Consider the following 17063-nt stretch of genomic DNA (forward strand, 5'->3'; position numbering starts at 1 on the left):
TAGAGTGTCGCTCTCACCATATCCCCTTTCTTTCTCAATAAACTCCTTATTACCTACAGGTTTGATTAACTCTTTTGTTCGGCATTTAAAGTCCTTCACAACTTGTTCCCAATGTATTTATCCAGCTGTAGATATTACTCCCCTTTATACACAGTGTGTTACTGCCAAATTTGCCTTCTTACTGTTTGTATACATGGCACTCCATTTCCTGCCTGAACCATCTGTCTCTAGTTTCCTTCAAGGTTCAAGAACTCCTACATTTTATATAAAATGTTTCAGGATTTACCCAGCTGCTAGAGCATTCCCTTCAAAATTGTTTTTCGCTTAAGTCACACAGACACACACACCCCCATGCACGCACTAGATCCCCTACCTGAACTATAAGCTCCAGGGTAGAAGGTAAGGAGAAAGGTAGGGAAAAGGTAAGGGAAAGAGAAGACTGATTTTCTTGCTTGCTTTCGTATTTGTTATTGCACTGCTGTATTTGTTGATGGACTGAACTTTAACATGAGGATAAGAATAACTGCACTATCTGCCTCACAATGATTCTGATTCTCCCAACAACTAGAACTCTTCCCCTCTTTTGGCAATGACAGCAGTAACCTTAGACCCCAGATGAAGTGGTCCATGAGTTGTTTTTAAGTTAGAACAACTCAACCCTAAGACCTATGAAGACTCTCTTTTTATATGAACTTAAATGCTTTTAAAATTCTGAATTAAATGCCAAATAGAATTCAAAATCCCACGTTCAAATTACAATTCCTTCAAAAGAATATTATGCATGAAACTGCAACTCTCTAAGGAACATACTTTATAATCACAAATCTCTAAAAGTGTTCAATTTGTTAAGAATTGTCTGGCTGGTTACCTAGTCTACCTATGATAAGGCTGACTCTGAAAGTGGGCTTCAAACAAAATATCCAAGTCAAAATCATTTCACTGCTAGCCCAAGACTCTTTCTAACATATTCTAAGTTAACTAAAATAGGTATTAGATTTAAATACCAAAACCTACAATAAAAATAAAATTCATTAATTTCCTTGACTCTTGCTCCTAAATGTCTAAAAGAACACACAAAATTATAATTATTCTTAAATATTTTTGTATTAAGAATATACTTTGCTCTCCATCTGAAATTGTGCAATTGTCCTAAGGGGACAGGGGCTAGTGATGGTCCCTGGAAGTCATGGGTAGTTGCTCTCAAATAATAGATCTTGTGCTAACTCTAGCTCTAGATTTGTGCTGCCCCCCCCCCCCCTTTCAGCACATTATCTTCTCCATTACTCAATGCTTAAAAAGGTAAAAATATGGGGAAGAGACGACCAGGAGAAATTAGCTGGGCTTGGTGTTTTCACTAACCAGTGATTAACAGAACCTTTGTTCTTTGCGGTGAAGAGATGGGAAGTAGTTCAATAACACTAATGTATAATTTAAGTAAAATATTCACTTATGAATTGGAACACTGAAAATAATCTCAGCAGGAAGGCCTGTTTAAAACAAAACATTTTAAAATAACAAAAAAGAAAATCTATAATAAAGCACACTTGGGATAGCACAAGTGTGCCCCACAACACACACTCTAAGGAGGCACGTGAGGAGGTTAATGTCCATACACAACATAGAGATCTTCAATAGTTACACTCTTGCACACTACCTTGTTTCCCTGATGGTTAAATCTCATTCTTGTCACCCTTGAATTGCCGCCAGAACGAAAACAGGTTATTTGTTGGGAATGACCCCACTCAAACATTCTTACACTTCCATCTTGGGCTCCTGTCAGATCTTCATAAAAAAGAAGAAAAATATTTAAAATCTTTTTTTGAAAATTCTTTGAAATTATTTTGTTTTGAAAAAAAATCTAATACAGGAAAAACTGTAATGAATGATATACAATTTGTATAAATCTAGAATTTGAATAAAATTTTTGTCATACTATAAAACACATATATGGAGCTTATAACAAACTACACAATAATAATAGAATAACTAAGTGTACCCTTTTAAAAATGCTACTTAATTTTTTAATAATTTTATGTGTAAATAACTTTCTAAGACAACTTTCTAGTATTAAGAAATCTTTTGCATCAATAAGAATCTCATCACTAATAATGAAAAGGAATTAGTTGACTTTCCCTATCACAGTTTCAATATATCATGGGACAAAATAAGAAATTAAATGGGAATTTGGGGGGAGTTCTGTGGAAGCCACAGATGACACATGAAGACCAGCAGAAAATAAAGAAAAAAGTTTAGAACACTCAGAAATGCATAAAATATGTGTGGTGTTGTATGATATCAACCCAAATTTTACAATAAAGTACTGTAAACACCCCATAAAAGAAGAAGAAATTTCAAACTTCCTTCTCTAGTAGTAATGGAGCCAAAAAATTGGACACAAATTTTCCAGATCGTGGGGGTACTACACTCCCTATCCCCCATGTTGTGGAAGGAATAACAATAATGTTTTCATCTCCATATTTGACTCCTAAGACTCAAATTACACAAGACTTCATATTTTAGCCTAAATGATCTAATATCTTGGTATATGACTTTATATGTAAATAGCAGAATACTTATTAAACCTGTGTAACATATATGATTCTAAATATTTTAAACTATTACTAACTACAACTTCAGCATAAATATATTGATATTCCCTCCAAACCCAAACTTCCACATGTCAGTTTACTAATTTCCCTTGACCAACTCTACTCCACCCCTCTTCAGTCACACACAAAGAGACCCTTGATCTTGCCATCATCCACAAGTATACCACTTTCATGTTCATGAAGTCAGAACTTGCCTTGGTTGCTCACAATCTATTGGCTCTCCACCTTCCAATATCCAACCCTGCTTTTGGTCACAATGTAACTTCAAATCCTCAGTTCTCTTTTAGGTTATTACCCTTACATTATTGATGCTCTGTTTGCCCCATCTTAACTACTTGGTGAACTAATTAAATTTCATATTCTCCTTGAGTTGCCTGTCTCACTTTACCATAACACCAGTTGTGTCCTACCAAGTCTTGGTTTTGAATTATTCCCACCATCTGCTGCCTTTGCCTTACATGTACTAACATGGTGAAGAAAATTGTGCCATCATTCTGATTGGGTCCCACTACAAATTTACATTTTATAATATCAACTAGGCATTCACTGCTACTAGGCAATCCTTCTATGTCTCTCTGAGTCATATGCCACTTAGCACAGTGGCTCTTCCATACCTTTTCATGTCTACTCATACCTTCTCTACCCTCTACTGCACCCCCATACCCTCTCAGCTGAGAACCTGACTTCATATTTTATGGAAAAAAGTAAATATTTCACCTTCTCCTCTCTTCCTCCATTCATTTAACTTAGATGACCTTTGCCACTATTTCTTCCTTCAGTCTTTTTTTTTTTTTTTAAAGCAATCAGGGTTAAGTAACTTGCTCAAGGTTACAGGGCCAGTTATTTCTGGGTGTGGTGCTAAGTATCTGAGCCTGGATTTGATCCCCAGGTCATCCCGACACTGGAGCTGGTGCTCTTACTCGCTGTGCTACCTGGCCGCCCCTCTTCCTTCAGTCTTATCTCACACGAAGAGGTAGGTCTTTTTCTTGCCAAAACAAACCTCTCCACCTGCACAAGTAATTACATTCCATCTTTTCTTCTCCAGAAGACTGTTCCCTTTTTCATCCCCACTGTCATTTATCATTAGTCTATTGGTTGAATCCCCATTGCCCCAAACACGCCCATGTTTCTCCCAGCCTCACTTGATCCTTTTATCCTTGCTAATAGTTGTCCCATATTTCTTCTAATCTTTGTGGCTAAACTACTTTCAAGGCTCTCAACAATCCATAGCTCCATTTACTTTCCTCTCATACTCTTAACACTCTAGTCTGGCTTTCTACCTCATAATTCAGCTGAAACCGTTACGTCCAAAGTTGCCAATGATCTCTTAATTGCCAAATCCAAGTCTTCTGAATCCTCCTTCTTCTCTACCTCATCACAGCTTTCAACACTGTTAATCATCTTCTTCTTGATTCTCTCTTCTCTAAGTTTTTGGGGCAACACTCTCTCCTGGTTCTCCTTCTAACTGTTCCTTCTCAGTTTCCCTTGCTGGATCTTCATCCAGGTCATGTTTGCTAACTGTCCGTGTCATACAGAGGTCTGACCTAGGTTCCTTTTCTTTTCACCCTCCAAACTATTTTATTTGGTGCTCTCAAGAACACTCATGGCTTCAATTATCACCTCTATGCTGATGATTCTCAAATCTGCTTATACAGTCCTAACCTCTCTGCTGGTCTCTAGTTTTACATCTACAATTGAATTCCAGACATCTCAAATTGGATATCCTGTAGACTTTTTCAACTTAAAATGTCCAAAACTGAACTCATTGTTATCTTTCCCCCCAAACCCTCCTCCCTTCCAAACTTCCCTACTGCTGTTGAGGATACCACCACCCTCCCAGTCCTCCAGGCTACAAGTCATCATTTAGTCTTCGCTATCCCTTCTAATCTGCTGTTGCCAAGGCCTGTCAATCACACTTTTGCAAGATCTCTAAAATCTGCCACTCCCCCTTCTCTGACAATGCCAGCTCTTTGGGGTAGGCTCTCATCTCTTCATGCCTAGCCGCCTTGTTGGCTTGCCTGCCACAGGTCTCTCCCACACTAGAGCAGCCTCTATTCAGCTGCCAGTGACCTCTGAACACTCAATGAATGCGTGTTGCTCCTCCCTATCAGCTCCAGCCCATCACAACTTTGCTCCAACCTTTCCAGTCTTGGATCCCACCTACCGCTTCATGTTCCTCAAGTCAGTGACAATGCCTCCTTACTGCTCCTCGAAAAATACACGCTTAGCTCTGGGCATCTTCACTGGCTGCCCTCCATGCCTGGAATGCTCTCCCTTCTCATTTCTGTCTCCTGTCTTCATTAGTTTCAAGCTTCAGCTAAAATCTCGCCATCTACAGGAAGCCCTTTTCAGTTCCCCTTATTTCTGCCATCTTCGTCTATTGCTTATTTCCCATCTGTCTCGCTGATAGTTTGCTGGCACACAGTGATCTCATTTTGTCTCTCTCATTAGATCGCCCTGAGCTGGAGAGCAGCACGGCCTTTTGTGTCTCTTTGTATTCCTAGCACTTAGCACGGTGCCCCACACATGGCAAGTGCTTAAATTCTTACTGACTGAATTGTAAGGGATAAATAGTTTGATATATCATTATATTTCCACATTGAATAAAAGGTTTTCCCCCCATTATTTTCCTTAGCATTGTTTTTATTTTCATCCTTTGGAAAAAATTTATATTAGTAGATGACTATTTGATATTCTTAGCACTTTTCTAAATTTAGATTTAAAAAGGCTAATATGATAAGATTGAAATAACATGTACAACATAGTAAAAAGAATGTTATGAGTCAAATTTGATTATGAAATAAAATGGCTAAAGATACTTATTAAAGGCTGAATAATGTCAAATTAGGAGAGGCAATTATAATTTCAAAAACTTGTCACTGATGAACAATTATTTAACTTGTGAATTTAGGGGAAGCAGAATCATTTGAAAACTGAGAAGGGAAAATGGGAAACTTGTAATTACTAAAGTTATATGGAGTTGTTAGGTGCTACAGTGGAGAGAATGTTGGGCTTATAATCAAGATGAATTAAGTTAAAATTGAACATTCATTAGCTGTGAGATCCTGGGCAAATATAACATATCTCTGGACTTCAGTCTCCTCATCTATAAAAGAAAGGCATTGGACTAGATGACATCAAAGGTCCCTTCTAGTTCTAAAACTGTATTTCTATCATCTACTGATCCCATGATTGGCTGGAAACAAAATACAAAGGGCAGTCTATTTTTTTTCCTACCAAACAATATGAGGAAGAATTAGTTGAAATATCCATATATTCATCTACATTTAATTATAATTTGCTTTTTCATTAAAAGATGTTTTTGTAAATATCTAAATGCATATAAAAGCACAATTTGAATGATTTTTAAAGTGGACATCTCTGTAATGCCACCCCTTTAGAGAAAATTACTGAAAAACAAAAATAAAGTGTTATGGAAAGATCATCAGCCTGTGTGACCTTGCTCCTACGTCCTTACGATCTCCAACCAGGTATGCAACTGAGAAAAACACAAAATCTGTGAGCTTCAATTTCTTCACTTGTAAAGTTAAAGAGAGGGACAGAATTCTCTAAATCACTGTTTCAAATCTTACCTGGGATGGAGGAGTATTTTGGTTTAAAATATTTGTTTCTACCTTCTGTTCAGTTTTTAAAAAATGTGAACAAAGCACTTAATTTATCATATGGAGAATACACACATACATACATATATATGAACATCACACTTCACAATGTTGGTGTGAATAAAAATGTTTAAAATTAAAATTAAATCTATATTGCTGTCTATAGGTTTTATATAATTATTAAAACAGGAGAAATACTTTTCAATTATTACTTAAACTGGTATTAAATTCCGTAAGTCTCATATCTCAGAGCTTCTCTGGTACTATCTCTTTTGTTCCCTAAATTGTACTACCCTTAAAAAACCCAATTAAATAGGGAGCATCAAGCATTACTCCAAAGCAATGCAGGAGCTTACTTTCAGAGATATTCATTCTCTTTCAGGTTTTAGAGCTTCCTTACTGAGTTTTTCTGGGAGTAGGGTATAAACAGGCTCAGAAAATGCATGCTGACTTTAAGTTAGTTTGTGACTTTGGAAAACTACAATGGAGGAGCAAGATATGGCATTCCCTAATTACAATACAAAACTGAGGTCTAAGTTACAGAATTGTACAATGAGATTCCTCTCAGTACTTATAGTAATTAAACCCCACTGAAGTATAACAATGGACAGACCAGAATTATGTGCCACAACAGGTGATGTTATTAACATGGCCAACTACTGCTTCTAAAAAAATGCTTTCCCTTATTTCTTTTTCATTCCTCAGATCTGTCCCTTGGTTGCTGGAGCTCACAATCATCTAAAGTTAGCTGATATCTGTACTTTGAATTTATAGGTGAGATCAAAATAGGTTACTAGTATTGGATGTCTGTCTCACTCCACAACTGTAGCATTACAGATGGAGCTTCCCAGGAGAGTGGAAGAAGCTCTAGACGTGGGAAGGCAGGGAGAGGGGGAGGAGTGTCAACAACCTGAGATCCAAATTCTAACCCTGAAACTTAGATGTTGTTAGGCCATGATTAGTAATTTAAATTCTCCAAAAGTCAATTTCCTCACACAGAAAATATGAATGATAATATTTACACTTCCTCACAACTGCTCTATGTGGGCAGCAAGAGCTTTCTAAAACCTAACAGTGATATACAAAACTTGAGCCAGCATCAGCACTCTCCGTTTAGAAGTGAGCTTATGAATACAGAACGGCTGTGTGCTTCCTATTTTGCTATTATGTATATACTACTTTGATCACAATTATTCAGTATGCCAGACTGGTGCTCCTTAAAAAGAGTTTGGCTTAATTTGAATATAAAAATTAATTCACTTGTAGAAACAGCCAATTAAAGCACTTACATTAAGAAGACAGGATTGCTAGTTTCATTCATTTTACTACAATAAAGTAGAAAATGTGCTGTTTTTATATTGATGTTCTTGGGACATTTTTTATATCAAGTCATGAAAAAGTTATAATCAGATACTCACGTGACAATATGAGCATTAATGCCAATCCACCAGTTAATTTTAAAATATTATCTAGAATCTTTTTTCATTGCTCCAATATTCCAATACATCTCCATTAACCAGATGCTTTTTTTAAATGCAGGCCTATTTTTAAGCTTCCTAGGAAGATTAACTGAAAACGAATCTATTCTGTCTTAGAATATAAGAAGCTTAATAAGGATTTCCTTTGATATTTTGTTTATGAATGTAACATTTTATAAAAGTGAACCATTGATCAAATAGTAATAAAAACTGATCAAACTAATGCCAAGTAAAAGTGCCATGATAATTAGGTTTGGGATTCTTTGTTTTATAACCCATTGTGGTCACATAATTATTCCCCCCAAATCGAAGTTAAACACTTAAAGTCTCCAGGAATTTTTCAACTAAAGTTAGATTACTCAGAAAAGCATAACAAAAATGTCCCAAACTTACTCGAACCTATTCTAAATACTCAAAGTGTGTTTTTTTGCTTTTGTTTTTGTAAAAACATTGTTAAGATTTTGATTTTACTATCAGCTTTAAGAAAAATAAAATGAAATGTTAAGTGTCTGCAATGTCTTATTTTTCTTTAGTATATAAAGTTTTATATAAATCAAATGGGAAAAACTCATTTTAAAAAAATCACAAAGAAAGCATGATATTTGAAATAGGAAGATTAATATAAACAGTAAAGAACTGAATATTAACCAATTGACTTACAATAAGGTAGTGTTGGATGTGAAGCCATTCTTCTGACATTATTAATAGTTTTCTTAATCATCTGTTGACATACAAGGATTGTTTATGTTTTGTTAAGTATATAACGAAAATAAATCATAGTATTAAAATGAAAGCGTGACAAGCAATTCAATAATTATATCATTTCTCTTTGACTCCAGAACTACCATTGGGGGTACTGAAAATGCTCAGAAAAAAAACAACAGAAATTAAACCTCTAGCACAGATTTTACATTTGTTTGCATAAACTTTTTACTACACTGACTAAGAATCGAAGCATAAATTCTCCTCAATAATTTAGTCTTACCTCCTTTCTTGCCAATTCCTTTCTGATTCCATTAAATTTATTGGCATATTCCTGAATATTGTAAGATAAGAAAGACAGGCAGAAGCATGTGAAAAAAAGAGGTAAATAGATAATTTAATTTTAAAAAGGTGGGGTTTTTAAAAAAAAATTGTTTGGGTGTATCAGTTTGGAAGTCATTTATTTATTCACCAGTGTCTAAATTATTTTAGAAGCCTGTCAGGTAACAGTAAGAAAATATATAAAAATAAAGAGGCTTTCAAGGTCTACATGGGAAATGGTGGAATATATTACATGCATATAGTTACACTTGAGTCATGCGGGTCTTTTTGTCTTAAATTTTCTAACTGTCTGAAGTAGAGGATGAAAGTCTGGACCAACACGAAGGGGAGGAGGGCAGTAGCGACAACGAGGATGCCGCCAAACAACAGAGATAAAGTAACCGTGAAGGCCGTGTGTTTTCCAAAACAGCTAACGACGGCAGTCGCTATCTCTTACTGTCCAATGTGTTTTGGCTCTTTCTCTTTCAATAATAATAGCTAAAATTAGGAAAACTATATTCCTTCTGATTTCAAAATTAGGAATTTTCTAATGCTAAGATCGATGTTTGGAGTTTTTAAGGTTCCTCTAAAACAATATAAGAGGATTTGGTAAAAAAAATGTTTTAAAATTTTCAACTAAATCTTTCTTTGAAAGTCAACAAGAGGGGCAGCTAGGGGGGCAATGGATGGAGTCAGGAGGACCTAAGTTCAAATCCTGCCTCAGACCATTTCCTAACTGTGTGACCCTGGGCACTTAACTTTGTTCCCCTCAGGGGAATACAAGGGGGTTGAAGGGTGGGGAAGAAAGTCAGTAAGAATTTACTGATACTGCCTAATGCACCACAGAAAACACAGACAGCAACAGGTGAGGGAGATACAGGTGACGGAAGAACAAAAATAAGAATTGTTAAGGTAAAGAATGATGCAAAGCTCTTCTAGAATATCATAAGAGAATATATAATTAAGATCCACAGAATTTGTAATGAAAATTAAGACTACTTTTAAGTTTATGTGTGCACATTTGTCACTTGCCACACTCCTCTGATTGAGCTCAGTTTTCCAAACTAGGAGATTAATGGCGGAGAAGAAAGTGCTTTCTGGCATAATAAAGAAGCAATGGGAAAATATAGCTACAAAAAAAATTAATAAAGATAACACTTTTCTCCTACAGGCATCTTGTGTTAAGCAAGCATAGAAGGAAAGAATAGAATCTATAATTTCCATTTTACCTTCTGATTTGAAAGGTAACAATTTTGAACTATTGTCAGAGGATTTTAGAAGGGCAACTAGGTGGCGCAATGGATTGAGTACTGTCTGGAGTCAGGAAAATTCATTTTCATGAGTTCAAATCTGGCCTCAGATATTAATAGGTGTGACCCAGCAAGTCACTTCACCCTGTTTGCCTCAGTTTCCTCATCTGCAAAATGATCTGGAGAAGGAAATGGCAAACCACTCCACTATCTTTGCTAAGAAAACTCCAAATGGGCTCATGAAGAGTCAGACAGCTGAAATGACTGCTTGCATTAGGCATCAATCACCAGATGAAAATCCAGTTATATTCTGAATAGTTTGTGAGAAACTAACCATGCTCTTATTTTTTGGGGGTGATGGCAGCTCATGAAGACTATACACTAAGTTGGGGAGGAGTTCTGATCTGTGCTGATAAAGGATATACACTTAAAGAAGAAATCATGGATCTATAAAAATATAAATTAAAGGAATTTATATCTTGAGAGTGAACAAGTTATTTCACTGTTAGCTCAGAAATTACCATAACTGGGTCTAGAATTTAATGCCTAAAATATTTTTATTTAGGAGTGATGGGTTTTCAAAAGACTTGAAGTCTAATAATAGTTTTTGCACTAATGTGCTGTGCATCTTAAAATCATATAACCATTTTGGGCATGAGTTTCCTCATCTATAAAATGCGCAGAAAGAGTAACAATGCCTACCCTGCAGGGTTGCTAGAAAGGGTTAAGGATGATAATGCACAGGAAAGGGTTATGACAAATATAAAATTCTATATTATACAACAAATAAGGGACTGCCATTAAGGAATAGTACTAAATAACTACTCTAAATGGACTTATTACATAACACACATACTTTTTAAAGCAAAAATTTCTAAGTAAAAGTTAGTAGTATGAATTTCTCTGACCTCTGAATCTCAAATCTTAGATATCAATAAAGGAGACCCTTGGAATGACTAGAACTAATATAAACATGGATCTATTAACCCCTTAATCACACACATACAAATTTTGCATGAGTGCATCAATGCTTTTCTTCAGTTTCATGTTTTAACTTGGTTAAAAAAGCTAAGTTTGAAAAATATTAAATACTTCTTGACAACATTCAAAATAATGATAATATTTAATATTGAGCACTGCTTGGTACCATCTAGTGCCATTTGCACCCAGGCTGCAAAAACAGTTCATCACTGTTAGTTTTGGAGCACAAAGTGGAATGCTTTGGCCCTACCCTCCCAGACAAAGGAAGGAAAGAAATAAGGATTTATTAAGTGCTTACCATGTGTCAGGCACAAATATGATTGGATCTGATCCTGGCAGTCAGGTGCTGTCACTATCCCCCTTTCTGAGCTGAACAAGTTGGGGCAGAGGATAAATGACTTGCCCAGGTCACACAACAGCTAGTAAAGTGTCTGAGGTCAAGTATGAAGTCAGGTCTTTCTGATGCCAGGTCTGGGGTTCCGTCCACTGCCGCTGGGCAGCTCTTCAGCAACACCCCTTGAGACCGTAGCTTATCATTTATCTGCCCCCACAGCTCAGAAAGCTCCTACTACCTGTTTTTCCTCCTTTCACCGCGCCATTCAATTGCAGGTACTTGGGGCAAATTATTCCCACCTTTCCTATCTTCTCATCCCATCTTAGCGCACTGTGTTCCAACTCCAACCCTGCCCTCCTCTTCCACAGTGCTTTCTGTAAATCCTGTTCCATAGTGAACACATACATTTTATTCTTTCTTTGTCCTTTACTCTTACTTTCTTACACTCATGCTTTCACAAGACCTGACTCTAACTCCACGTCACTGCATCCCAGTACAGATTCCCCAACGTTGTCTGTACCTGCACTCATACCCCACTACACAGTGCCTGGAGGGGACTTTCAGATCCTCCCTTTGCTATCATGATTAGCAACTTCTCTTGCTTTTAAGTTTATGTGATTAAAATTTTCCACCCTACTTGAATCATACTAGTTATTATGTACCAGGCTCTGTCTTCTTCCTTTTACCAATTAAGAAAAAAATTTATTAACTTATTTATTTTTAGTTTTCAACCCTTTTACCAATTCTCACATTTAAACTAGGAAACTTCTACATTCATGTCGATACTCCCTAAAAATCCAGAACCTTCTAACTTCTCAGTTTCTTAAAATCAATGACCTATCCCATCAACTCCAGCAATCTGCAAGGAGGGCCATGCTCTAGATCTCAACATTTCCCACATGTTCCACTTCCCTAATGAAAAATTTCTTTGACAAAAACCTCTCAACAACATACTGTCTGCCTCACCCCTATAACCTATTCATTGTCCTCACTGGACCTATCATCCCTCTGTTTTCTCAAGCCATTATGCCTGCTTCTAGGTTTACTTTCTTCTTGTCTCAATCTCGAACCTTCACAATCACACCATCAATCTTTCACTCTTTTCTTGCTTGTTTTTTTTTTTGTTTGTTTTTTTAAAGCAATCGGGGTTAAGTAACTTGCTCAAGGTTACACAGCCAGTTATTTCTGGGTGTGGTGCTAAGTATCTGAGCCCGGATTTGATCCCAGGTCATCCCGACACTGGGGCCGGTGCTCTTACTTGCTGAGCCACCTGGCTGCCCCATCACTCTTTTCTTACTACTATCTAACCCCTGCTTTGGTTTCCCTCTTTTGCCTTCACTTCTGCTAACATGCTGCTGAATACAGTTAGAAGGACAGGGCTATGATAACTGCTAATGTCCTCCCTACAACTAATAATTTGTATGCTTCTCTTTCCAGGTAGAATGCAAACTCCTTGCTATTAGTCACTGTTTCCCTCTTTGTGTTCTATCTACAGTGCCAAATACAGGACTAAGTGCATACAAGATACTTAATAAATCTTTTAAATTGATTATTTAATCCATTAATTTTTAGGATGCTAAACAGGAAGAAAATTATGCAGCAAACATCCTGGTAAGAATACAATTTTATAGTAATTTAAAAATACCAATTTCCAAGGTAGAAGTTCTGGTGTCAAAGTCACACTTAGACTAATAAAACTTTTAAAATTATTAATAAAAGCATCTCCCTCTATATGTAAAGAAAATAATAATTCAAAAAAGGACTCTTGAAAAACACTCAATTATCAAGAGTCAGAATAGTATGGTAAGTACCATTCAACTTGAAATCAAGAAGACTTGAATTCAAATCCTGCCCTTGTAATTAATTTGTCTGGGTCTCCATTTCCTTACTTATAAAATGGGAATAATAATACCTGGAGCAGCTACCTCACAGGGTTGTTTTTGAGGCATAGATGTTATATAATAATAATATTAACAGCATACATTTAATCAGTTTCAAATTTTTACAAAATATTTCACATATATTATTTCATTTGTTCCTTACACTTAACCCTATGTGTCAGTGGCTATAATTAATCATAATTATCACTTATTATTAGTGCTGATGCTGTTCTTACTTACCACGGATGCCCCTCTGCCAGTCTGTGTACTACCAAGCCAAGGCATATTGATTGGAGTTCCAGGATTGCTATGCGTATATGGCGTAGTACCTTGTACAGATGCCAGATCATCACGAGCATGTATAACTAAGAAATCATCAGACCTACAAGTGGATATCCACCAAAGTAAAAATTCTGAATCAGATCCTAGTTTTTCAATTTACTAATGATTCAGTTTATTGATAATTTTAAAATAGCCTTCAAATTTACTTTCTTTTAGAATTTAAGTTTTAAAAATTCTTTTAGAATAAACTGCAAATAGGGTGACTAGGTGGTGCAGTGAATAGAGCACCAGCCCTGGAGTCAGGAGGACCTAAGTTCAAATCCAGCCTCAGACACTTAACACTTACTAGCTGTGTGACCTTGGGCAAGTCACTTAAACCCAAATGCCCAGCCCTCCCCCCCTCAAAAAAGCCAAAAATAAAAGAAATAGAATAAACTGCAAATGTCTTGAAACCCAAAATATTCCAAGTCCTTGCTCTTAGTCTACCTTCTATTAATATTTTCATACTTTTTTTTGTTCTTTATTAACTTGTTTACTTTTAGTTTTTACAAGATTCATTACCACAATGCCTTGAGTTTCAAATTTTCTCTCCCTCTACCCCCCTCCCCCATGGTAGCATACAATCAAAAATAGTATCTGCAAATACTTTCACATTAGGCATTAGTCAGGTTATAAAGAAGGATTGTATCAGATGGAATGAAGAATGGGAAAGAGGAAACAAAACCAAACAAGAAAAAAAAAGGGCAGGTAGTCTGCTTCAATCTGGGTTCAAATTCAGTTCTTTCTCTGGATGTAAACATCTCTCTCCATCATGAGTCTTTTGGGTTTGACTTATATAACTGCATTGCTGAGAAGAGTCCAGTTTATCGAAGTTGGTCATCACACATACGTTGTGTCTGTAATTGTATACAAATTCCTCCTGGCTCTACTCTTCTCACTCAGCATCAGTTCTTTTAATCCTCTCCAGGTAAATATGAAGTCCATCTGCTCCTCATTTCTTATTGCACAATAGTATTCCGTAACATGCATATACCACAACCTGTTCAGCCATTCCCCAGTTGATGGGCACCCCCTTAATTTCCAATTCTTTGCTACCACAACAAGAGCTGCTATAAATATTTTTGTACATATGCGTCTTTTTCCCACTTCTATGATCTCTTCGGGATACAACCCTAGAGGTGGTATTGCTGGATCAAAGGGTATGAAATTATTTATTATTATTATTATAATTAATAATTGCCTCTGGGCATAATTCCAGATTGCTTTCCAGAATGGTTGGATCAGTTCACAACTCCATCTGCAATGCATCAGTGTTCCAATTTGTCCACATCCTCTCCAGCATTTGTCATTTTCCTGTTTTGTCATCTTAGCCAGTCTGACCAGTGAGATGTGGTACCTCAGAGTTGTTTTGATTTGCATTTCTCTAATCAATAGTGATTTAGAGCATTTTTTCATATGCTTATAAATATCTTTAATTTCTTCCTCTGTGAACTGCCTGTTCATATCCTGTGACCATTTACCAATTGGGGAATGACTTGTATTCTTATAGATTTGACTCAATTCTTTGTATATTTTAATTCTTAATATTTTCATACTTAAAACTGTTCTTTCCATCTGTTCTTCTCTCTATCCCTGATACCTTGCTTATAAAGGTTCTCCACTTTCAAAACTTTTAAAAAATTAACTTACCATGGGTCATTTAGCACGTCTTTGAATGTTTAAATTTTATTACTATTGTCCTTAATATTACAAAGTAATTTAATCAAAATGAAATATAAACATACCCTTTTGTCTCAAGTTCTATTTCATCATCCACCCACGTGTAGATTTGTGTAGCCAGAATTCCGGATACATCCAGTTCTTGAATGTCATGACTAGAAGCTATTGCTATGCAATTTCTATTTGCCTGAAACACAATAATGAATTATTACAAAATTTTAAATGACAGTTAAAAAAATAAATTTATTAACAAATAATAAGCAAAACTATTTGTTCTATAAATGATAGTACTGGAAGACTGTTAAAATTACATACTTTAAATTAATTCAGTTTGCCTACCAAATTTTTCCTTTTAATTATCATGACAGTTTACGTTCTCAGACAGTAGAAGAATGGGAACAATAAATGTTAATTCATCTACTCTCACTTCCCCCTTAGCACCCAACTTCTGATACCATCTTTTTATCTGCTGAACACCTCTCACTCATCCAGATATACAAATGAAGAAAAAAAGTAGACAAATAGGTTGTTGTTTTTAAGTAAGTAAAGGGCTTTATTGTTTATATCACCCCCAATTTGAGGAACATAAAGAGTGCCTCAAAGAGGGGTGGAGCCAAGAGTTCCCAGGTCAAGGAGAAAATATTACAAGCTGTCAGGAATAAACAATTTGAGTATTGTGGAAACACAATCAGGATAACACAAGATCCAGCAGCTTCTACACAAAGGGATCAAAAGGCTTGGAATGATATTCTGGAGGTCAAAGGAGCTAGGATTAAAACCAAGAATCACCTACCCAGCAAAACTGAGTATAATGCTTCAGAGGAAAATATGGTCATTCAATGAAATAGAGGACTTTCAAGTATTCTGGATGAAAAAATCAGAGCTGAACAGAAAATCTAACTTTCAAATACAACAAGCAAGAGAATCATGAGAAAGTAAACAGGAAAAAGAAATCATAAGGAACTTATTAAAGTTGAACTATTTACATTCCTACATGGAAAAATGATAATTGTAACTCATGAGATTTTCTCAATATGAGGATAGTTGAAGGGAATATATATATGTATACATACATACATATGTATGTATAGGAGGGTGTATGAAAGTATAAATACATATGTGAGTGTGTGTATATGTGTGTACATGTATTCATGGACAGAAGGTACAGGATCAGGTGAACAGGAAGGGTAGATATCTAAAAAACAAAATGAAGAGGTGAGTGAGGAATATAATGAGAGGAGAAAGGGAGAGATAGAATAGGGTAAATTATCTCTGAAGAGATAAGAGGCAAGAGGAAACTGTTACAATAGAGGGGAAGAGCAAGAAGGTGAAAGGGAACGGGTCAACCTTACTCTAATTGAATTTGGCTTGAAGAGGGAATAACATACACACTCAATTGGGTATCTTACCCTACAGGAAAGTAGGGGGGAAAGGGATAAGAGGGGAGATGATAGAAGGTAGGGCAGATTGGGGGAGAGGGTAGTTAGAATCACACACTTTTGAAAAGGGACAGGGTCAAAGTTGAAAATAGAATAAGTGGGAGGAAGGATAGGAAGGAGGGAAATATAGTTAGTCTTTTACAATATAACTACTGTGGAAACGTTTTGCATGACTACACATATACAACCTATATTGAATTGCTTTTCTTTCCAGTGGCATTGGGTGAGGAGGGAAGAAGGGAAAGAATCTGGAAATCAAAGTTATAAAAGCAAATATTAAAAAAAATTTTTTAATTGGTTTTTTTACATGCAATGGGAAATAAGATATACAGGCACTGGGGTATAGAAATCCATCTCACCCTACTAGAAAGTTAGAGGGGGGGTAGGGGAGGATATAAGAGATTAGGGGAAGTGGCATTCAGTATCCTCACTAATTTGGGGTGGG

At 36.1% G+C, this 17063-nt stretch overlaps 1 protein-coding gene across 3 annotated transcripts in view; it reads right to left on the bottom strand.

Annotated features, from left to right (window-relative positions):
• DMXL1 (Dmx like 1) overlaps positions 1 to 17063 on the bottom strand; it is a 153682-nt gene that overhangs the window by 13702 nt on the left and 122917 nt on the right. For all 3 annotated transcript variants that reach the window (XM_069087836.1, XM_069087834.1, XM_069087835.1), the window contains 4 exons: positions 15245 to 15366; positions 13419 to 13560; positions 8371 to 8431; positions 1655 to 1782 (listed from right to left, as the gene is read on the bottom strand). In XM_069087836.1, the coding sequence (XP_068943937.1) occupies positions 1655 to 1782; positions 8371 to 8431; positions 13419 to 13560; positions 15245 to 15366 (453 nt within the window). The remainder of the gene's footprint in view (positions 1 to 1654; positions 1783 to 8370; positions 8432 to 13418; positions 13561 to 15244; positions 15367 to 17063) is intronic.

The sequence above is a fragment of the Petaurus breviceps genome, unplaced genomic scaffold (genome assembly GCF_028583685.1).
Source record: "Petaurus breviceps papuanus isolate PSGF00001 unplaced genomic scaffold, PetGlider_PUasm1.0 183, whole genome shotgun sequence".
NCBI lineage: Eukaryota > Metazoa > Chordata > Mammalia > Diprotodontia > Petauridae > Petaurus > Petaurus breviceps.